Source organism: Falco rusticolus, chromosome 3 (genome assembly GCF_015220075.1).
Source record: "Falco rusticolus isolate bFalRus1 chromosome 3, bFalRus1.pri, whole genome shotgun sequence".
NCBI lineage: Eukaryota > Metazoa > Chordata > Aves > Falconiformes > Falconidae > Falco > Falco rusticolus.
Window position 1 is genome coordinate 103114681 of NC_051189.1, and position 22901 is coordinate 103137581.

The 22901-nt window shown below is 55.9% G+C and overlaps 2 protein-coding genes, 1 long non-coding RNA gene and 1 other non-coding gene across 5 annotated transcripts; 2 read left to right on the forward strand and 2 right to left on the reverse strand.

Annotated features, from left to right (window-relative positions):
* The first annotated feature begins 2599 nt into the window (after nt 1–2599).
* Nucleotides 2600–4599, forward strand: LOC119144532 (acrosin-like). The gene is made up of 4 exons (XM_037380033.1): nt 2600–2817; nt 3079–3344; nt 3631–3776; nt 4246–4599. The coding sequence occupies exons 1-4, from the start codon at nt 2639–2641 to the stop codon at nt 4597–4599; spliced, it is 945 nt and encodes a 314-aa protein (XP_037235930.1). The 5' UTR covers nt 2600–2638.
* A 1851-nt stretch (nt 4600–6450) lies between these two features.
* Nucleotides 6451–11525, forward strand: LOC119144797 (acrosin-like). Of its 2 annotated transcripts, XM_037380605.1 has the most exons (5): nt 6451–8914; nt 9198–9398; nt 9660–9925; nt 10212–10357; nt 10827–11525. In XM_037380605.1, the coding sequence occupies exons 1-5, from the start codon at nt 8775–8777 to the stop codon at nt 11178–11180; spliced, it is 1107 nt and encodes a 368-aa protein (XP_037236502.1). In that variant the 5' UTR covers nt 6451–8774; the 3' UTR covers nt 11181–11525. The 2 variants fall into 2 exon arrangements, with proteins under 2 accessions (XP_037236502.1, XP_037236501.1); XM_037380604.1 differs by having other exon boundaries at nt 6451–9398; nt 10212–11158.
* Nucleotides 11526–16305: 4780 nt separating this feature from the next.
* On the reverse strand, nt 16306–21463 carry LOC119144803. Its single transcript, XR_005103220.1, has 2 exons — nt 21227–21463; nt 16306–18829 (listed from the first exon to the last, which is right to left on the reverse strand). It is a non-coding gene; the product is annotated as an uncharacterized LOC119144803 (long non-coding RNA).
* LOC119145694 lies at nt 20690–20774 on the reverse strand. The gene has a single exon (XR_005103501.1). It is a non-coding gene; the product is annotated as a small nucleolar RNA SNORD45 (small nucleolar RNA).
* Nucleotides 21464–22901: the final 1438 nt, after the last annotated feature.

Consider the following 22901-nt stretch of genomic DNA (forward strand, 5'->3'; position numbering starts at 1 on the left):
ACAATACCAAGAAGAAGAACAACAATAACAATTAGGATGGAAAGGTGGGGGAAAAGGGTAAAATCAAAAGGAAGGGAGAAGGAAAAAAAGGAAATGATGCCCAGTACAACTGCTCACCACCCGCTGACCGATGCCCAGCCAGTCCCTGAGCAAGAATCCCCCCACCAGCTAACCCTCCAAGTTTCTATACCAAGCATGACGTCCCACGGGATGGAATACCTCTGTGGCTGGTTCAGGTCAGCTGACCTGCCTGTGTCCCTTCCCAGTCTCTTGTGCCCCTCCAGCACTCTGGCTGGCAAGGCCCAAGAAACCAAAAAGGCCTTGACTTAGCAGAAACGCTAGGCAGCAACAACCGAAAACATCAGTGCGGCTACCAACATTGTTCTCACATCATAGCCAAAACACAGCACTTCACTAGCTACGAAGAAGAAAGTTAACTCCATGCCAGCTGAAACCAGGACACGGGGCCATCTCCTACTCGGCATGTGCTGCACAGGTCTTTGTAGCCTTCTTGATTGGTGCTGACGTGCGGAATCAAACTCTACAACTCAAGGAGGGTTATCAAGCAGGTATGTTTATCGGGGCTCCGGCTGCAAGGGGGATCGCTCCTCCTCACTTGCACACCCAGGGCTTAAGTAAGCAGATCCCTATTACACAGAAGCATACATATTCATTAAAATTCCCAAGAAAAGGCGGGGTTATTACCATTCGGTCCAGGAACTCAGTATCATAAGCCTCCTCACTCTGGCGCGGGTGCATTGACACCTGCTGGTCCTGGGCTGGGCTCTCTGGGAGGAAGGCTCGCACCCTTCCTCAGGATGTACTTTTCCCTTTGGCGCGCAGTGCTGAGGAGTCCACACCAGCAAGCGCAGAGCCAGGTTGTACTGGTTCTCTTCCCGGCTCGTACATCTTGCAGACAACATAGTTCTTGCTTACAACGTAGCTAGTCGATCGGTATCGACACGTGCAGACCGTAGTGTCCTTGTTAGTCAGTCTGTTAAACACAAGTGCTGAAGCACCAGTTGCAAGGTCTGCATATTTACCGAATGATTTTCAGCTTGAACTATCTCCGTGCAGAGTCTTTACTTCTGAGCGTCATGGCCTGTGACCGCCTTGCTGCCATCCAAAAAGCCCTGCACACTGGGACCCTCCTAGGTGGCAGAGCTTGTGTCCACACGGCAGCAGCTGCCTTGGGCCAGGGGGTTGCTCAGCCCAGCAGCACCAGCAAGTGTGGAATTGAAACCGGGAGCGAAGCCGCTAAGACAAAACCAGTATCCTATGAAGTTGGAATCCTGGCTCGGACTGGAGCCTAGAAGTCATAATTGCCTAAAACAGGGGTTGTTGCAAAGCCACATGCCCAGGAGCAGCATGTAGTACAACATCTAAGGGCTGTTAATGAAATAGCGATTGACCAACACCCGGTGCTGCCTAATCCTCCCACTTTCTCAACAGCGACAGGGGATTCTAATGTCTGTTTTACAGCATTGGACTTCGAAGGCGCCTTTTTGGCGTTCTGATTGTATGTCCTCGGCCGTGCGTAGCAGGTGCCACAGCTGCCCTCTTCAGTGTTGGTCCAGAACCACAATCCAACCCAGAGAGAGCAGGGACACGAAGCCTGCCAGAGGGCGTTGCTGTGGCTGACATAGCCAGTGAGGACTGTGCTGCGTGTGCCTTTCCCTGTGCTGCGTGCAGGAAGGTTGGCACTGCTGGGCTAGGCTTGGCTTATTTGGCTTGCCCGTCACTGCTTGCCTGCCACGACCATCAAGAGAGTGTCTCTTCAAGAGCCAAGCAGGCGCGTGCTGCCTCTAGTGGTTGCGTTCTCTGTTGTGTGTCTCTTTATTGGGCAGGAGCAGGTGGCAAAGGGCTGCCGAGAGCAGGGCGGCAGTGACCTTCGCAAAGAGGTAGCGCCGCCACGCTTGGTTTTTCCTGTGAGCTGTTAGCAGGCAGAGCCGGGAGCCAGGCGCTGCTGCCTGCCACGGGGCCGGCCCACCCTCATCGCGCAAAGGGAGCATTCCACGGGGCTCTGTGGGGGCTGAGCGATGCCAGCTCCTGCCTCCCGTCCTGCTTGGAACCCCTCCTGTTGCCCCCCCTCCCCGCAGAGGCCACCACGCCCAGCCCCGTGGCAACCAGCCACTCTGTGACATCACCCCCGGGGCCAAGGGCATCCTGGGCAACGTGAGTTCGGGGGGCAGTATGTTGGCGGCTGCACTGGCGGTGACAAGCCCTCCTCCTTGCAGCTGCCACGTGTCACTGGCAGGGATGGATTTGCTGCGCCTCCTCCTCATCCTGCTGGCCATGTGCTGTCCTGCGTACGGCACATGGGACAGCTGTGGGTAAGTGGCCCGAGGCTCTGGGAGGGAGCTTGGGCAAGCCCTTGTGGGCTTGGCTGGAGGGCAGCCAGTGTGGGAGGCTCATTTCCTTGCCAGCACGCAGGCTGTTGGCAGTACTCACCTACGGGGCTAAAGCAGAAAGAGGCAGGGTGTGGACACACACGTGCCCCACAGGCTTCCCCAGCCCTGCTGGCCAGGCAGCGCCTTGTGGGGAGGGAAGACGGCTGACCGTGAGCCGTAGGGGTGCCAGCCATCCAGCAGGACACTAAGGAGTTTCTCTTTACAGAGGGACCTGCGGGCTCCGGCCCATGGCTTTTCAGTACGGCATGTCGCGCGTCGTGGGTGGCACAGATGCCCAGGCAGGGGCCTGGCCCTGGATCGTCAGCATCCAGAATCCCTGGCAAGCGGGCACGGGTCATACCTGCGGAGGCTCCCTCATCAGCGCACAGTGGGTCCTGACAGCAGCCCACTGCTTCATCGAGGCCAGGTAAGGCGCCACCGGGAACACGCATAGCCCCACAACACTAGCGCTTGCCCCGTGCGCAGCAGCACGGGCTACTCCCGCCCCGTTTCCTCGCAGGACACCCAGGGCCTGGGTGCTCCTTGAGCCTAAGGCACGCGAGGCCAGTCACACCCTCCCGAGCGCTGCTCTCCTCTCTCCCTCGTCAAGCGGAAGGCAGGGCAACGGCTGGGCTGCTGCAGCACGTGGCTGTGCTCCCTCTGAGTCCTCTCCCCATTTGCCTTCCAGCTACATCACCATGTGGCGCGTGGTGATCGGTGCCACGCGGCTGACTCAGCTGGGCCCTGAGGCCCAGGTGCGCAACATCAAGCGGCTGCTCCTTCACCAAGGCTACAGTAACATCACGCAGAGGAACGACATTGCCTTGCTGGAGCTGGACCAGCCTGTGCAGTGCAACGCCTACGTTCAGCTTGCCTGCGTGCCCGATGCCTCGCTGAGAGTCTCGCAGCTGAAAAACTGCTACATCAGCGGCTGGGGTGCCACGACTGCAAGATGTGAGTACCGCGGAAGTACTCGTGTGCCGAGCGCAAGCTTGGCACGCTCGGGGCCATTGCTTGGGCTTCCTGACAGCAGAGGCCAGAGCCCGAGTCAGCCTGCGGGGACGTATGCCTCTTGAGAGATGGGCCTGAGCCCTTTCCCCAGAGCAAGGCGGAAGGCAAATGGCGCTATAACGCCTCTCAGGATGCAAAGCCAAGCGCGGGCGAGGCAAGGGATTCCGCCAGGCAGGGGAGGAGAAGTGCCAGTGAGCTGCTGCTTGCTAATTCCTTCCTGTGCTCGCAGCTGGACGATCAACGGATGTGCTGCAGGAGGCCCAGGTCCGCCTCATTGATGTCAACGTCTGTAACAGCAGCCGGTGGTACAGAGGGGCCATCCACACGCACAACGTCTGTGCTGGCTATCCGCAGGGCGGCATTGACACCTGCCAGGTAGGAGCATGCTACGAGCCAAGCCCCGTAGCACAGGCAGCCCCGCCACACGCAACTACGCCAACATGGCCCGGCATGTGCTTGGCCTGGCCAGTGCCCCTCCCACTTCAGGTCCCCACCGCCGGGGGGGCTTATACCCCCTTCCCCATCGGCAGGCCCCTGCCCAGTGCCCCTCTTGTCCCAGAGGCATGGCACTCTGCCCAGAAAGCCCTCCTAGTGTTCCTGGCAGCCCACGGCTCCCCATCCCAAGCCTGCCACAGCTCTCTTCCACACACCCACCATCACCGTGCAGTGAGGAGAGCCAGCCCCACCTTACAAGCCCACCACCCCTTCCCAGGCAAGGCTCGCTCGACACAGCCTCGCTCTGCAGGGAACACAGCTCCGGCAGGTGCCGTCAGAGAGAAGGAGCCAACCCCCGTGCTGACGGTGGCCACCCAACAACCCCTTTGTCCTCTCTCCTCCTCTGCAGGGGGACAGCGGTGGGCCTCTCGTGTGCCAAGACAGCAGTGCAGACTACTTCTGGCTTGTTGGTGTCACCAGCTGGGGGAGAGGCTGTGCCCGAGCCAGGCAGCCCGGAGTCTACACCTCCACTCAGCACTTCTACGACTGGATCCTGCTACAGATGGGCCTGCGCCCAGCAGTGAGGGCTACTCCAACAGCACGCGCTTGGAGTCATTTTGTCACCACGTCAAGCCCCGTTCCGAGGCCAAGGCCCACAGCAGCGCAGTCGGGCGGCTCCTGCCCATTTCCAGTCCAGAAGCTGCTGGACTTCTTTAGCCGGCTGCAGGAGCTCCTGCACTACCTAAGGGGAAAAACGGTGTGAGCAGCAGGACAAACGGCACGCAGGGCAGGCTGCAGTGTGCCACCACCGTTTCCTTTGGGGCAATGCCTGCCGATGCAAAGGCCACCTCAGCGTCAAAGGGCTGCTCTGCCCTGCGCCCGTGCCTCGGGACGCACACACCTGATGAGGCTGACCACGTGCTTGAAATAAAATGTTTCGGTGCTCACAGCAAACCAGGCTTCAGCTCAAGTCAGTCTCCTGTGCGAGGCAAGGACTTCCACGCCCGGCACCTGCCAAGCGAGGCAGGCTGCAGGCAGACAAGGCGGGCACAAAGGGAAAGAGTCCCTGCAAAGGGCTGAAAGTGGGCCTGCTCAGGGAGGAGGGGGAGGCTGCACTGGGGGAGGAAGGGAGCACAGGTCATCACGGGCTGGAGGGCTTGGGGAAAGGAGCTGGAAACACAGAACATCTTTGGCCAGCTCCTGGTGGGATCCCGCTGCGCTTGTGGATGAGCCACAAGTGACCTTGAAACTGGACTCTCGTGACCCAGGACAGACGCGTCTGGAAAGACCCAAGGGTTGCACTGAGGATTTGGGGAAGGAGCTTGCCTTCGAGCCCCACATATGCCACAGACTTCATTTCCATTCTGTCTTGTGAGGCATCTGTGAACACGCTGTGCTTTTGTATCTCAGGAGCAAACGTGTGCTGCTGTTTCACTGGTAGACATGCAATCCTGTTCCTGTCAATCCGGTTTGCCCTTCACATGCATTGTGCCAGTGTCTGTGTGCCTTTGTGTCTCTGGCTCTTTGGAATGCAGCAAGAGAAGCATGGGAAGAGCAGCTGCCACATCCCTCAGGCTGGGATAGGACCAGCCTCCCAGGTGCCCCCCTCATTCAGCTCTACCGGGCCTGACAGCAGAAATCCCCCCATGTAAAGGACAAGGTAGATGCAATGTCCTCTGCATATGCAAACACTTCCTGGTATATAATGTGGACCCTCGAGAACCGGGTGTGCATGTTAGGAGGAAAAATCCCCCATGCGCCCAGAGCAGCATTAAACTGCTGTCAGCTTTCCAAACTCTCCTTTGCCTGGGAGAGTTTTCCCACTTATGATTGTTGGGAAGAGAATCTGGTGACCCAGATGGGACCCGCTTTCCAGAACCTCGACAGACCACAGGGATCGTGAGGACTCCAAGCACACGCCAGAGTATTTGTGGGGAGGCCCTGCGATTCCCTGGCCGGGTGAGTCTCCGTGACAGCTCTTTGGGATAACGGCGACATTGGTCATAAATGCTGAGGCTGCTTACAAAGATGTCGTACCGCATTGTGGGTTAGAGTCCCACCGGGCTATTTGAAGTGCAACTTGTGTAATCCATATGCTATAGACGGGGATGCGCAGAACCCGGATACTCGCTATTGCTAATCTGCACCTCTCTTGGATTTTATTTGCTGGATTTTGCCTCTGTTCAGTTTTGTTTGCCAGGTTTTGTTTAGCTATTGGATGTATGAGCTTTTGAAACGTTGTGGCATGGGACCTGGACATTCTACTGGAGTGGAGGTTCTTCAGCGTTCTCCTTCGGGGTGTCTATTAAGACACGGGAGCAAGATTGAGGGTGACCCTTTCACACAGAAAAAGTGGACAGACTCTTGTCATCACTGGTGGCCCTTGTATACCTCAGATGATTAGGAGAAACGGCCTAGGAAGGGAAGCATAAACTCTGCTACGGTATGGCAATTGGTGTTGTTTTGGTAGACGTGAAGGAAAATGGCATGAAGTCCCATAAGTGGATCTGGGGTTTTTGCCACATATGCCACAGACTTCATTTCCATCCTGTGTCGCGGTTTAACCCCGGCCGGCAACCAAACGCTACCGGCAACCAAATGCCACGCAGCCACTTGCACACTCCCCCCACCCCCGGAGGGGTGGGGAGGAGAATCAGAAAGCAATGTAAAGCTGGAGGGTTGACATAAGAACAATGTAATAATTTAAACAGAAGAAAGAGTGAAGAACAACAGTAACAATACCAAGAAGAAGAAGAATAACAACAACAACAATAACGATTAGGATGGAAAGGTGGCGGAAAAGGGTAAAATCAAAGGAAGGGAGAAGGAAAAAAAGGAAATGATGCCCAGTACAACTGCTCACCACCCGCTGACCGATGCCCAGCCAGTCCCTGAGCAAGAATCCCCCCGCCAGCTAACCCTCCAAGTTTCTATACCAAGCATGACGTCCCACGGGATGGAATACCTCTGTGGCTGGTTCAGGTCAGCTGACCTGGCTGTGTCCCTTCCCAGTCTCTTGTGCCCCTCCAGCACTCTGGCTGGCAAGGCCCAAGAAACCAAAAAGGCCTTGACTTAGCAGAAACGCTAGGCAGCAACAACCGAAAACATCAGTGCGGCTACCAACATTGTTCTCACATCATAGCCAAAACACAGCACTTCACTAGCTACGAAGAAGAAAGTTAACTCCATGCCAGCTGAAACCAGGACACGGGGCCATCTCCTACTCGGCATGTGCTGCACAGGTCTTTGTAGCCTTCTTGATTGGTGCTGACGTGCGGAATCAAACTCTACAACTCAAGGAGGGTTATCAAGCAGGTATGTTTATCGGGGCTCCGGCTGCAAGGGGGATCGCTCCTCCTCACTTGCACACCCAGGGCTTAAGTAAGCAGATCCCTATTACACAGAAGCATACATATTCATTAGATTCCCAAGAAAAGGCGGGGTTATTACCATTCGGTCCAGGAACTCGGTATCATAAGCCTCCTCACTCTGGCGCGGGTGCATTGACACCTGCTGGTCCTGGGCTGGGCTCTCTGGGAGGAAGGCTCGCACCCTTCCTCAGGATGTACTTTTCCCTTTGGCGCGCAGTGCTGAGGAGTCCACACCAGCAAGCGCAGAGCCAGGTTGTACTGGTTCTCTTCCCGGCTCGTACATCTTGCAGACAACATAGTTCTTGCTTACAACGTAGCTAGTCGATCGGTATCGACACGTGCAGACCGTAGTGTCCTTGTTAGTCAGTCCGTTAAACACAAGTGCTGAAGCACCAGTTGCAAGGTCTGCATATTTACCGAATGATTTTCAGCTTGAACTATCTCCGTGCAGAGTCTTTACTTCTGAGCGTCATGGCCTGTGACCGCCTTGCTGCCATCCAAAAAGCCCTGCACACTGGGACCCTCCTAGGTGGCAGCACTTGTGTCCACACGGCAGCAGCTGCCTTGGGCCAGGGGGTTGCTCAGCCCAGCAGCACCGGGAAGTGTGGAATTGAAACCGGGAGCGAAGCCGCTAAGACAAAACCAGTATCCTATGAAGTTGGAATCCTGGCTCGGACTGGAGCCTAGAAGTCATAATTGCCTAAAACAGGGGTTGTTGCAAAGCCACATGCCCAGGAGCAGCATGTAGTACAACATCTAAGGGCTGTTAATCAAATAGCGATTGACCAACACCCGGTGCTGCCTAATCCTCCCACTTTCTCAACAGCGACAGGGGATTCTAATGTCTGTTTTACAGCATTGGACTTCGAAGGCGCCTTTTTGGCGTTCTGATTGTATGTCCTCGGCCGTGCGTAGCAGGTGCCACAGCTGCCCTCTTCAGTGTTGGTCCAGAACCACAATCCAACCCAGAGAGAGCAGGGACACGAAGCCTGCCAGAGGGCGTTGCTGTGGCTGACATAGCCAGTGAGGACTGTGCTGCGTGTGCCTTTCCCTGTGCTGCGTGCAGGAAGGTTGGCACTGCTGGGCTAGGCTTGGCTTATTTGGCTCGCCCGTCACTGCTTGCCTGCCACGACCATCAAGAGAGTGTCTCTTCAAGAGCCAAGCAGGCGCGTGCTGCCTCTAGTGGTTGCGTTCTCTGTTGTGTGTCTCTTTATTGGGCAGGAGCAGGTGGCAAAGGGCTGCCGAGAGCAGGGCGGCAGTGACCTTCGCAAAGAGGTAGCGCCGCCACGCTTGGTTTTTCCTGTGAGCTGTTAGCAGGCAGAGCCGGGAGCCAGGCGCTGCTGCCTGCCACGGGGCCGGCCCACCCTCATCGCGCAAAGGGAGCATTCCACGGGGCTCTGTGGGGGCTGTGCGATGCCAGCTCCTGCCTCCCGTCCTGCTTGGAACCCCTCCTGTTGCCCCCCCTCCCCGCAGAGGCCACCACGCCCAGCCCCGTGGCAACCAGCCACTCTGTGACATCACCCCCGGGGCCAAGGGCATCCTGGGCAACGTGAGTTCGGGGGGCAGTATGTTGGCGGCTGCACTGGCGGTGACAAGCCCTCCTCCTTGCAGCTGCCACGTGTCACTGGCAGGGATGGATTTGCTGCGCCTCCTCCTCATCCTGCTGGCCATGTGCTGTCCTGCGTACGGCACATGGGACAGCTGTGGGTAAGTGGCCCGAGGCTCTGGGAGGGAGCTTGGGCAAGCCCTTGTGGGCTTGGCTGGAGGGCAGCCAGTGTGGGAGGCTCATTTCCTTGCCAGCACGCAGGCTGTTGGCAGTACTCACCTACGGGGCTAAAGCAGAAAGAGGCAGGGTGTGGACACACACGTGCCCCACAGGCTTCCCCAGCCCTGCTGGCCAGGCAGCGCCTTGTGGGGAGGGAAGACGGCTGACCGTGAGCCGTAGGGGCGCCAGCCATCCAGCAGGACACTAAGGAGTTTCTCTTTACAGAGGGACCTGCGGGCTCCGGCCCATGGCTTTTCAGTACGGCATGTCGCGCGTCGTGGGTGGCACAGATGCCCAGGCAGGGGCCTGGCCCTGGATCGTCAGCATCCAGAATCCCTGGCAAGCGGGCACGGGTCATACCTGCGGAGGCTCCCTCATCAGCGCACAGTGGGTCCTGACAGCAGCCCACTGCTTCATCGAGGCCAGGTAAGGCGCCACCGGGAACGCGCATAGCCCCACAACACTAGCGCTTGCCCCGTGCGCAGCAGCACGGGCTACTCCCGCCCCGTTTCCTCGCAGGACACCCAGGGCCTGGGTGCTCCTTGAGCCTAAGGCACGCGAGGCCAGTCACACCCTCCCGAGCGCTGCTCTCCTCTCTCCCTCGTCAAGCGGAAGGCAGGGCAACGGCTGGGCTGCTGCAGCACGTGGCTGTGCTCCCTCTGAGTCCTCTCCCCATTTGCCTTCCAGCTACATCACCATGTGGCGCGTGGTGATCGGTGCCACGCGGCTGACTCAGCTGGGCCCTGAGGCCCAGGTGCGCAACATCAAGCGGCTGCTCCTTCACCAAGGCTACAGTAACATCACGCAGAGGAACGACATTGCCTTGCTGGAGCTGGACCAGCCTGTGCAGTGCAACGCCTACGTTCAGCTTGCCTGCGTGCCCGATGCCTCGCTGAGAGTCTCGCAGCTGAAAAACTGCTACATCAGCGGCTGGGGTGCCACGACTGCAAGATGTGAGTACCGCGGAAGTACTCGTGTGCCGAGCGCAAGCTTGGCACGCTCGGGGCCATTGCTTGGGCTTCCTGACAGCAGAGGCCAGAGCCCGAGTCAGCCTGCGGGGACGTATGCCTCTTGAGAGATGGGCCTGAGCCCTTTCCCCAGAGCAAGGCGGAAGGCAAATGCCGCTATAACGCCTCTCAGGATGCAAAGCCAAGCGCGGGCGAGGCAAGGGATTCCGCCAGGCAGGGGAGGAGAAGTGCCAGTGAGCTGCTGCTTGCTAATTCCTTCCTGTGCTCACAGCTGGACGATCAACGGATGTGCTGCAGGAGGCCCAGGTCCGCCTCATTGATGTCAACGTCTGTAACAGCAGCCGGTGGTACAGAGGGGCCATCCACACGCACAACGTCTGTGCTGGCTATCCGCAGGGCAGCATTGACACCTGCCAGGTAGGAGCGTGCTACGAGCCAAGCCCCGTAGCACAGGCAGCCCCGCCACACGCAACTACGCCAACATGGCCCGGCATGTGCTTGGCCTGGCCAGTGCCCCTCCCACTTCAGGTCCCCACCGCCGGGGGGGCTTATACCCCCTTCCCCATCGGCAGGCCCCTGCCCAGTGCCCCTCTTGTCCCAGAGGCATGGCACTCTGCCCAGAAAGCCCTCCTAGTGTTCCTGGCAGCCCACGGCTCCCCATCCCAAGCCTGCCACAGCTCTCTTCCACACACCCACCATCACCGTGCAGTGAGGAGAGCCAGCCCCACCTTACAAGCCCACCACCCCTTCCCAGGCAAGGCTCGCTCGACACAGCCTCGCTCTGCAGGGAACACAGCTCCGGCAGGTGCCGTCAGAGAGAAGGAGCCAACCCCCGTGCTGACGGTGGCCACCCAACAACCCCTTTGTCCTCTCTCCTCCTCTGCAGGGGGACAGCGGTGGGCCTCTCGTGTGCCAAGACAGCAGTGCAGACTACTTCTGGCTTGTTGGTGTCACCAGCTGGGGGAGAGGCTGTGCCCGAGCCAGGCAGCCCGGAGTCTACACCTCCACTCAGCACTTCTACGACTGGATCCTGCTACAGATGGGCCTGCGCCCAGCAGTGAGGGCTACTCCAACAGCACGCGCTTGGAGTCATTTTGTCACCACCTCAAGCCCCGTTCCGAGGCCAAGGCCCACAGCAGCGCAGTCGGGCGGCTCCTGCCCGTTTCCAGTCCAGAAGCTGCTGGACTTCTTTAGCCGGCTGCAGGAGCTCCTGCAGTACCTAAGGGGAAAAACGGTGTGAGCAGCAGGACAAACGGCACGCAGGGCAGGCTGCAGTGTGCCACCACCGTTTCCTTTGGGGCAATGCCTGCCGATGCAAAGGCCACCTCAGCGTCAAAGGGCTGCTCTGCCCTGCGCCCGTGCCTCGGGACGCACACACCTGATGAGGCTGACCACGTGCTTGAAATAAAATGTTTCGGTGCTCACAGCAAACCAGGCTTCAGCTCAAGTCAGTCTCCTGTGCGAGGCAAGGACTTCCACGCCCGGCACCTGCCAAGCGAGGCAGGCTGCAGGCAGACAAGGCGGGCACAAAGGGAAAGAGTCCCTGCAAAGGGCTGAAAGTGGGCCTGCTCAGGGAGGAGGGGGAGGCTGCACTGGGGGAGGAAGGGAACACAGGTCATCACGGGCTGGAGGGCTTGGGGAAAGGAGCTGGAAACACAGAACGTCTTTGGCCAGCTCCTGGTGGGATCCCGCTGCGCTTGTGGATGAGCCACAAGTGACCTTGAAACTGGACTCTCGTGACCCAGGACAGACGCGTCTGGAAAGACCCAAGGGTTGCACTGAGGATTTGGGGAAGGAGCTTGCCTTCGAGCCCCACATAGGCCACAGACTTCATTTCCATTCTGTCATGTGAGGCATCTGTGAACACGCTGTGCTTTTGTTTCTCTAGGAGCAAACGTGTGCTGCTGTTTCACTGGTAGACATGCAATCCTGTTCCTGTCAATCCGGTTTGCCCTTCACATGCATTGTGCCAGTGTCTGTGTGCCTTTGTGTCTCTGGCTCTTTGGAATGCAGCAAGAGAAGCATGGGAAGAGCAGCTGCCACATCCCTCAGGCTGGGATAGGACCAGCCTCCCAGGTACCCCCCTCATTCAGCTCTACCGGGCTTGACAGCAGAAATCCCCCCATGTAAAGGACAAGGTAGATGCAATGTCCTCTGCATATGCAAACACTTCCTGGTATATAATGTGGACCCTCGAGAACCGGGTGTGCATGTTAGGAGGAAAAATCCCCCATGCGCCCAGAGCAGCATTAAACTGCTGTCAGCTTTCCAAACTCTCCTTTGCCTGGGAGAGTTTTCCCACTTATGATTGTTGGGAAGAGAATCTGGTGACCCAGATGGGACCCGCTTTCCAGAACCTCGACAGACCACAGGGATCGTGAGGACTCCAAGCACACGCCAGAGTATTTGTGGGGAGGCCCTGCGATTCCCTGGCCGGGTGAGTCTCCGTGACAGCTCTTTGGGATAACGGCGACATTGGTCATAAATGCTGAGGTTGCTTACAAAGATGTCGTACCGCATTGTGGGTTAGAGTCCCACCGGGCTATTTGAAGTGCAACTTGTGTAATCCATATGCTATAGACGGGGATGCGCAGAACCCGGATACTCGCTATTGCTAATCTGCACCTCTCTTGGATTTTATTTGCTGGATTTTGCCTCTGTTCAGTTTTGTTTGCCAGGTTTTGTTTAGCTATTGGATGTATGAGCTTTTGAAACGTTGTGGCATGGGACCTGGACATTCTACTGGAGCGGAGGTTCTTCAGCGTTCTCCTTCGGGGTGTCTATTAAGACACGGGAGCAAGATTGAGGGTGACCCTTTCACACAGAAAAAGTGGACAGACTCTTGTCATCACTGGTGGCCCTTGTATACCTCAGATGATTAGGAGAAACGGCCTAGGAAGGGAAGCATAAACTCTGCTACGGTATGGCAATTGGTGTTGTTTTGGTAGACGTGAAGTAAAATGGCATGAAGTCCCATAAGTGGATCTGGGGTTTTTGCCTTAAGAAATGGTTGTGGGTTTGGGGGGTTTTTTTTTGCCTTAAGAAATCTCACAGGATTTCCTCGCAGGATCCCCTCACAGGGCCTCCCCCCTCTGTTTTCAGACCATGCACCTGGCTTTGGAGCTGTGATGGCTGCCTGCCAGCACTGCCTGTGAAGCTTGAAAAGGTATTTATAAATAAACAATTAATTTAGTGGCTGCAAAGGGCAGTGAAATCAGCTAGCTGCCAGTTAGCTGCAGAGGTTTGTAAAGATGAATAAAGCTGCAGCTAACTAACTAACAGGCCTGTTTCACAAAGGTGAGAGAAAGGTGTGCTTAACCAGGAATGTGAGAGTTGGCAGGTGGGATGAGGCTTGGGTCACCTCTCCTGCCCACCACAGTCTGGCTCTGGCAGTCCTGGGCTCCGTATTTTAGAGCAAGGCACCAGAGCCCCGCGGTGAGCAGGTAAATATCTCATCCCAATGGTAGACAAGAGCTGAAGATCCCCAAGACATCAGGCTTACAGCCACACCTCTGTTCAGATTCCTGGGACACCTCCTTGAAACTTCAGCTGTTTGAGGGAAAAAGCAATGAACCCAATCCTGAGCTGTCAGGGCTCTTTTACCTTGCTCTCAGTGCTCTTTTACCTTGCTCTCAGTGGAGTTATCCAGAGTGCAAACTCTCTAAACCAGCTTTATAGAAGCTCTTATTTACACAACTTTTTTTTTAAAAAAAAAAAAACCCAACAAAAAAACCCCCACCAGGGTAAGGCATCAACACCTACTTGGAATGAGGAGATAGGGGGTTTTGTGCTGAAATAGATTTAACTATTCAAGTGCTATGCAGGATTCTGGAGGTTTTGCTGTTGTCAGCCATGGGTCTGCTGGTACGTTAGATGTGTTGAAAGGGTTTTGTGATAAGCAGGCAAAGCCCTGTGGCCTGATTCTTCTAGGATTCTTCAGGAAAGACAAGTGCAAAGCTTCAGCCGGGTGAAACCAGGACTAGGCTGCTAATGGACAGCCATCGATTTACTCCTTCAGCTCTACCACTGAGATACACAGCTCTTTGGGGCTTGTGTGCCCTGACCTGGCCGTGAGCAGAAGAGTTTCCCTGTGCAGGCAGCAGCGGGTGGGCTGGGTGACAGGGTAAGATCGCAGGGGTTTGAGGCTGTGGAACTGTGTGGTCTCATATCCTTCTCAACACCAAGGGCATGGGAAACAGGAATGCCTTCTCTGGTGTTATCCAAGCAGTTGCAGAGCCCCTCAGTATCTGTCTAGTAGGACACACTCAGAAAAACTTTAAAAAACGATTTTAGAGGGATGGCCTGTAGACTAAGAGAATGATATCTGTGCGTTTACATAAAGGACAGGAGAGGCAACAATGATGATGTATTGGAAAATGTAGCGTGACGTAAATGGTATGGAATAAGGGGTGGATACTCTCCTGGTTTCAGCTGGGATGGAGTTAATTATCCCATTAGGAGGTGGTACAGTGCTGTGGTTTGGCTTTGATGTGAGACTTCTCAATTCCTCAGGCCTCGTTAGCGAAAAGGCCAGAGGGCCACAAGGAATTGGGAGGAGGCACAGCCAGGTCAGCTGGCCTGAACTAGCCAAAGAGTTATTCCATACCACGGGATGCCATGAAGGTATATACATATATATATATACATATACACCTGGGGGGTTGGCCCAGGCAGGCAGGCCATTGCTCGGGGACTGGCTGGGCATCAGTCGGCGGGCAGCTGCATTGTGCACCACGTGTTCCCTTCTTCTTGTCCCTCTGGATTTTATTCTTATTTATTTTCTTATCTCAACCCTCAAGTCTCACATTCCTTTGCAGCTCTCCTCTCCGCCCCTCAAGGTGAGGGGGCAGTGAGCAACGGGCTGCATGGTACTCAATGACCAGCAGGGTTAAATCAGGACAGTATGCAATGCAGACTCAAATCCTCCATCCAAGCTCATAGAGGGACAAAAGAAACCCTGCTGCTTTCCCCACAGCCAGTTTTCCCCTGCAAGGCAGAAGAGCAATCAATGCACTGGCCATCCAAACCAAGCTCATCACTGCAGAAGCCCCCACCCTCCCCTGAGGGAATGCTGCTTCTGATTGGCCACCCACAGCTGTCACTCTGACCCTGTTTCAGGCCCACCCTCCCCTGAGGGAATGCTGCCTCTGATTGGCCACCCACAGCTGTCACTCTGACCCTGTTTCAGGCCCACCCTCCCCTGAGGGGATGCTGCCTCTGATTGGCCACCCACAGCTGTCACTGACCCTTTGTGGGGCCAAACCTCCCCTGAGGGGATGCTGTAGAATTGGCCACCCGGGGCTATCACTCCCAAGCACCCCATAAACATCTGCTTGAGCCCCCCCAGCACCTACTTGGGGAACACCCCAACCCCCCCTCCTGCTCCAGACACTTCCTGGACACCCCCAGACATCTCCCAGCCCCCCTCAAGACAAATCCCCAGGGGCCACCCCTTCCACACCCCCCACCCCCCTCAACCCGGAAAATCTCCCTGGCCCCCTGCCCCGATTGCTTTCCCAGCTCCCCTCGATGATTCATGGGGGGCCTCCTGCTGCCAGGCCAGTCTCGGGCAGGCTCACCCTCACTGCCACGTCAACGGCATCACTGGAACAAGCTCCAAGCCCCTGCACCGCCCCATGCCTGCAGAAGCCGGTAGGGCTGGGCCCTCTCAGCACCGGGCAGCAGCAGCAGCACCTGCCTCTGCCACCCTCCACAGCACAACATAGTGCCGGGCTGCAGGCTGGGGCACAAGGCAGCAGCCGGCAAGACCCTGGCTGGGGATGCCCACGCTGTTTGCCTCATGCCTGCTGGCCGGGGCTGCAATGACAACTCGCCAGGGGGCAGCAGCGAGCACGGGGGCTCTCACCCAGGGGCGTGTCTTATCCCTAGGGGTGGAGCCACACCATTCCCAGGTAGTAGCCATGGACAGGGCTGGTAGCTAGGGGCGGGGCTTGCACCATGAAGGGGCGGGGCCATTCCACACCCCCAGGGTCCCCAGAAGGGGAGCTTGTGGCTATGGTCAGGGCCATGGCACCTGGCGGGTAGCGTTTGCCCTGGGGCTACAGTGGCAACTGCAGCTTCAGACACTGCGCGCTGAGCACCCGCTGGACACGCACTCTTGGCACAGCAGTGGTGGCTCCTTACCGGGAGGCAGCAGTGGTCGCAGTGGCACCATCCCGCAGGCAGCTCGGGGTCACACAGGCCTTAACCAAGGCCGGTGGCATGGAGCAGGAGGCACCACCTCCCGTGTGCAACACCTGAGCTGCAGCACCAGCATGGCAGAGCGCGCCACAGGGCTTGGCCTGGCAGCCACAGCGCAGGGCCTGCCCTACTACATGAGACAGGAGACTTAATAGACAATGTCATACATACAGGCTTTTGGTTTAACATCCTTTTCTTTTTATATTAACAAATATTTTGTCATCATATACAAAAATGAGAGGGGTTTTGTCTTTATTTCAACCCCTCACATTCACATTTTTTAACGTGCTTTAAGCCCCCGCCACACACAGCCCATCACAATTGCCAGGTATTCAGGACAATGAGAATGGGAAAGGGAAAACCAGTCCTGGGCTGCAGGACAGGGAAAGGAGGCCTGGGAACGCCACACAGGGGAGTAACAGCACAGTGAGCTGGGCTGGGCAGGGGGGATACGGCGAGGAACAGCGGGACAGGCAGCTGTACGGAGATACAAAGCTAGGCAGAGGATGGAGGAAAGACACCATCAGAAGAAAGAGACAGGGAGATGGAGGAAGGACAAAAGCACAGCCTACAGGTTGGAGAGGGAGGAAAGAATGATAGCAAAAGAGTGCTGGCCAGAGACAGGTGGAGAAAGGCAAAAGACCACACAGGCCACAGGGCAGAGAGGGAGGAAGTGAAAAACAGGGACAGGAGACCAGACAACACATGATGTAGAACAGGGAAAAAACAGTAGCAGGTTACTAGGAAGAGGGAGGAATTTAAGAACACAGACTGGAAGCCGGACAGAGCCACAGAGAAAGGAAAAAAAAAAAGCGCCAGCCATGGGCTACAAGATGAAAAGGGAAGAAAACAGTGGCAGGGAGCTGGACAGAGACGGAGGGAGAAAGACAAATAGTGTGGTGCTCCAGGACAGAGAATGTGGAATTAAAATCTGGAGAGAGGGAGCTAGACCAAGGAAAAAGTCCAGAAAGGCTACAGGGGGCAGAGGGAGGAATTAAAAGACACTGACAAGGACCTGGATAGAGACGGACAGAAGAAAACAATAATCGCAACGGTGCAACGGGGTACAGGGCAGAGAGGAAGAATTTGAGAACGTGGGCAGCAAGAGGGACACAGAGAGATGAGAGAAAGTAAAAAGAAGCGATGGGCTATGCAACAGAGAGGGAGCAATTAGCAAACAGCAGTAAAGAGGGGCAAGACAGAGAAAAGCTGGGGGATCGCAAGCGAGGGAGGGATGGGGAGCTGGGAAAGGAGAGGCAGAGAAAGAAAACCAAACCGTGACATGCTACAAGGCCCAGAAGGACGACCCTGAACAGGGACAGCGAGCCAAAGAGAGCCAGAGAAAGAAAAAAATACTGATGGGCTACAGGACAGAGAAAGAGCAGTGAAAAAAATAGGGAGCTGGAGCCAGGCAGGAAGAGACGGAGCAAGTAAAAAATAGCCAAGGGCAACGGGGCAGAGGGAGGGAGGGAGGAAGGAAGGAAACATCAGGGAGCCAGAGCCAAACAGAAACAGCGAAAGAAAATGATAGCAATGGGCTACAGCGATGAGAGGGAGGAAGCAAGAGACAGGGACGAGGAGCCAGACCCAGCGCGACACTCGCAGGAAGCACAGCAACATCCGGGTGGCAGAGACAGAGGAACAAACAAAGAGGGTCAGGGAGCCCAAGAGAGAGAATGAGAAATAAGAGGGAGAACGCAACAGGCCACAGGGTACAGAGGGAGGGAGCCCAAAAGAGGGGCAGACAAAGAAAACTTCAAAAGTAACAGGCAACAAGGCAGAGAGGGGAGAATTTCACAACTCAGCATCTTGAGTCCAGAAAAAAAGACAAAGGGTGATGGGTACTGGCACAGAGAGGGAGGAATTAAGAACAACAACAGGGAATAGGGCAGAGAGACTGGGAAAGGGAAAAGTTCTGACAAGCTTCCATGCAGAGGGAGGAAATAAAGGTTACAGACAGGGCCTTGGGCAGAGAGAGATGGAAACAGACAAAACCTGCAGCACGATACCAGGCAGGCAAGGAGAGTTCAGAACTGGGGACAGACAGACAGGGAGGGAGGGAGGAAGGAAAGAAGCAAGACGCGACATGGTAGAGAAGAAGGGATGGAGAGCCAGACAAACCAAGGTGGGGAAAGAAAAATACAGCCACAAGACTTAACAAAACAGACAGGGAGCCAGACAGAGAGAGCCAGAGACAGCAAAAATGCCAACAGGCTACAGGACAGAGGCTAAAGAATGCAAAAAGGGTGGCCTGCAGTCAAGAGAGAGATAGAGAAGGTGTTGCTGGGGTGAAGACACAGGCTACAGGAGAGAGGAACGACCTAAAAGATGGGGACAGGAAGCCTCTCAGAGCAAGATGGAGAAGGAAGGTGCAAGGGAGAAAAAAAAAAAAATCAATCTAAAAACAGTTGCAGCAGCGAGGAGAGGGAGTCAAGGAGAGGCAGGCGGGGATTGTGATGCATAAGGAGGGAAACAGGGCCCCAAGGGCCCAGGACTCACCGCAGCTCCCACTCTCAGTGCCACCAGGAGAATTTGACTGTTCAAACAGTTATTCCTCCTCCTCCCCTCCCTTTGCTTCCGTAACGCCCGTCGCTTGGCTGTCCTTCGCCAAAGAGGATACGTGGGTGTCTTACAGTTCTCACGAGATGAAGTTTCCTAGACATATACCTTCACTCCCTCGCACGCTCCCTGCGCGAGTAGGACAGAGGGAAAGAGAGAGAAAATTATGACCAGGGAGCAGAAGAGATGGATTGAGAAAGAAATCAAATCAGAGGAACAAGGAAGGAGGGAGGGAGAGAAAAAGACAGGGATCAAGACAGAGGGATTGGGCGTGGAGGTGGGTGCCGTGTGATGGGAGAGAGACAGAGATCGGGACAAAGAGAAGGAGAAAGGAAAACCAGCCCTGGGCTGCAGGACAGGGAAAAATGGACAGGCAGCAGGACCAGGGAATAATGGGACAGTGAGCTGGGCAGGGGGGTACAGTGAAGAACAGTGGGACAGGCAGTGGTATGGAGACGCACAGACTGAAAGTTAGGGGGAGGATGGAAAACAGAGAGCAGAACAGAGGTTGACAACTGCATCGTAAGAGAAACGAGGCACAGAAGAGAGAGACAGGACCAAGGCAGAGCAACAGAGAAAGAAAAAATAAACAGTGATGGGTAGCAGGCCAGAGGGACTAGGAAGGACAATGGCTTGGCTGTCCTCCACCTAAGATAACCCGTGGGTGTGTCACAGCTCTCAGGAGACACAGCCTCCTAGGCTCTTCACCTCACTCCCTTGTGCACTATGTGGCTGTAACACACTCTGGGTTATGCACACAGGCCCTGCTGCGCACGCTGGCAGTCCGGCCTGTTGCCGACCACAAAGATGGATCCTTCCTCACCAGGTGAGGCAGGCTCTCCGGTGCCTGCAGCAGGAGCCTGCGTGCCAGTATAACAGCACCGGTGGCCTTACATAAATGTGCAGGAGATGGCACAGGATCACAACGGCAAAAAGTGAACTTAGCGTCTCAGTGGTGGGCTGGATAGGGAATGAAAACTATTTTTTTTTAAACAAATACATTCCAATCACCATTGAAAAGACGGGACAAGATGCTAACCCGCACCCAGGTTTTACAGCGAACAACAAAAAAAACAAACTAAAAAGTGCCCCTGTATTGTTTCCTTTGCCATCCCACGGATAGACATTTCCTCAATAACTGACAAGTATACATCGTAACTCAAGTGACCTGTGTTTACTGCACATGAAAGCAAACAAAACCCTTTCAGCTGGCCTACACGTTCAGACATATATCCAAAGAAGCTCCACTAATCTGACTTGCAAAGAGCTCCATGACCTAAAAACTTTACCCGTAGCGCCCTCCAAGAGAACTGCAGAGCTGTGGGCTCTCACAAATGCTGGGGCACACCTCTTGGCCTGCCTGAAACATTCAGGGGGCTCTCAGATAATCCGGGAAGAAGTCAAAACCATTCTGGGTTTAGAGCAAGGCCGACTACACTTGCATGTTTTCTTTTGCATACTCACACCTGGGAGCCAAACCAAAACAGCTATGCAGGCAGCAGAAGGACTGCTCAGCACATCTAGACCAACAGAGCTCCCCTAAAGCACACTTGGAGGAATTCATACCCCAAGTCAACATCTGCAGTGCAACCTGGCCACAAACTGTGAAACAATGTCACTTGCAGGTCAAACTCATGCGAGCATTTCCTCCTTACAAAAAACAAAAAATTAATAAAACACATCCCCTTCTATGCCACATCAGGTATCGCACTCCGGCAGTTGAGCTGCAACTGCATTTCAGAAATAACAAATACATCAGTACTTGCTCATGTGGTACCCAGAGCTGCAGACAGTTAACATGAACATGTCTCCTGGTAGCAGACAGTTATTAAGCTAAAAACTATACCTCCCCAACACGTAAATGGAAGAAAACTCAAACCGTGTCCCCTTCTCCTTACGCTTACGCAGAGGGTTACAGCCTCTGACAGGCATTTCATTCCACTGCTTGGAAAAGCTCCAAGGTTGCAGCTTAAGGGAACTGGACTTCCCCGGGTCTCAGAGTAATTCTAGAGCTAAAGTGGTGATAGACATCAACTCTAGATCAGATAATACATGCCAACACTCATCACTGACCCAAGGCAGCAACCACCTTCTGGCCTACCTGCAGGTTTCAAACCCAACACGCTTTCTTCCTGAAGCGGGACGCTACCTCATTTCTTTGTAGCACCATCAACATGCTCCTGGAGACGGCGCTAGAGATGGTATGCAGGCAACCCAGCCACTGTTGGGAAGCACCAGAGCCTTTTCAGCACTGTTTTTCACTACAGTTTACATGTGAAAAGAGAAAAGAGAGAGAGAAAAAAAAAACCCACACAAATAACGAGAGCTTTATTCCACAATGGAGACAGCCATGGTGAATAAATCAGATTTTCCTCGGGGCAAAAGCGCACACCGAATAAAGAATTTTGTTGAACAGCACGGTAGAGTTCTCAGGAAAAAGCAGCCCCTAACTCTCGACAAGGAAAAGAAGATTAGTCCTCTTCAGAAAAGCACCGCTGTGCGGCAACAAGCCAACACTTCACATACCTCCATCTCCTCATCCCGACTGCAGGCAAGAGAGGCCACGTGCTCCTCCAAAGTAACGTGCTCGGGGCACCAGGTTTTCCTATCGCAGCCATACGCGGCGTCACCTTTAAAAACCACCCAAAAAAACCAGTCAGTTGTGGTGCCGGATCGGCAGGTGCCCGTGCCCGGGGCAATTCGGGAATTCGGCGAGGGCCTCTCCGGACACAGACCTTTCTGAGGCGAAACGTCTCTCTGAGGCGAAACGTCTCTCTGAGGCGAAACGTCTCCCCGGGGCCCATCCCCGCTGCCGCCTTTCTTCCTCCTTTCTTCCTCCTCCCCTCCCCCCCAAGCGTCCCCCCGGACCCCACGCCGCCAGGCCAGCCCGACTACACCCTCACTGCCGCGCCGCTGCACCGAGCCCTAAACGCCCCGCTGCCGCCCCCGGGCTGCGGGAGCCGGGCCAGGCCCTTCCCGTGCTGCGCAAGAAAATGGCGCCCGGCGGCGGGGCGGGGCCGCAGGCGGCAGGACCCCGGCCGGGGCTGCCCACGCCCTTCGCCTGCTCCACGCCGGCCGAGGGAGGCGGCTCCGCGGCCAGGCGCGCCCCGGCGGGCCCGCGCGCGCCCCCCCGCCCGGAACCGCCGTGTCCTCCGCGCCGCTGAGGAGAAGGGCGGCGCGGCCGGGCTGGGGGGCCGCGCTGCCCATCGGCTCGTCCAACCCCCCCGCTAAAGCAGCTGTTCTCGGGCAGGGTGCTGAGGGGCTCGGCCAGGCGGAGAAGCGGCTCTGCGGGCAGCCCGCTGCAGCGCTCCGGCACCCTCCAAACACGGAATTTTCCCCTCACGTTCAGAAGGAGCTCCCTGTGCTGCGGCGTGTGCCTGGCGCCCCTTGTGCCGCCATGGAGCAGAGCCCGGCCCCATCCTCCCGACCCTCGCCCTGCAGGTACTTACAGAGAAATCCACAGCTTCCTGTGAAGTCGGGCTCGCAGCTCAGCCCCAGAGCAGGTGACGGCAGCTGCTCCCCCCGCCAGAAATAAACCTCTTTCCTTCCCAAGCCAAACTTTGATCGCGCTCTTCATCACCGGCATTGCACTCTGGCGGGCGTGATCCGGGCCGGGCCAGAGTGCCATTTGTAGACGCTACAAGAAAACATGTCTCTGATGCCGACCATTACAGAAAAATCTAAAATACAGAGCTTGTTTGTTGGTTGGTTGGGTTTTGGTGGGGTTGTTTCTCGGGTTTGTTTCCGGAGCAGATGGGTGTTTTCTTGGGGGGTGGCCTGCGGGAGGGGTCTGAAGGGTTATGGGGGATGTTGGCACCACATCTACACATTTTCTAAATGCCCCCAGGGACGGTGATTCCAACACTTGCCCGGGCAACCTGTTCCAGTGCTTGACCACCCTTTCAGCAAGGCAATTTTTTTTATTCTTTATTAGTAATACCCAATGTAAACCTCCCCTGTTGTAACTTGAGGCTGTTTCCTCTTGTCCTGTGACCTGTTAATCTGGGAGAAGAGGCTGACCCCCACCTCGCTACAGCCTCCTGTCAGGCAGTTGTGGGGAGCAGTAAGGTCCCCCCCCGAGTCCCCTCCTCTCCAGGCTGAACACCCCCAGTTCTCTCAGCTGTTCTGCATCAGACTCGTGCTGCAGACCCTAATGACGCTTCCTTGCCAGGAGCGCCTGGCTGCCTATGCTTCCATCCCA

Coding starts and splice junctions, on each gene's coding strand:
- LOC119144532 (XM_037380033.1), top strand. CDS start 2,639: ATGGCTTTTCAGTACGGCATGTCGCGCGTCGTGGGTGGCACAGATGCC. Junction 2,818..3,078: donor CACTGCTTCATCGAGGCCAG/GTAAGGCGCCAC, acceptor TTTGCCTTCCAG/CTACATCACCATGTGGCGCG. Junction 3,345..3,630: donor GGGTGCCACGACTGCAAGAT/GTGAGTACCGCG, acceptor CTGTGCTCGCAG/CTGGACGATCAACGGATGTG.
- LOC119144797 (XM_037380604.1), top strand. CDS start 9,220: ATGGCTTTTCAGTACGGCATGTCGCGCGTCGTGGGTGGCACAGATGCC. Junction 9,399..9,659: donor CACTGCTTCATCGAGGCCAG/GTAAGGCGCCAC, acceptor TTTGCCTTCCAG/CTACATCACCATGTGGCGCG. Junction 9,926..10,211: donor GGGTGCCACGACTGCAAGAT/GTGAGTACCGCG, acceptor CTGTGCTCACAG/CTGGACGATCAACGGATGTG.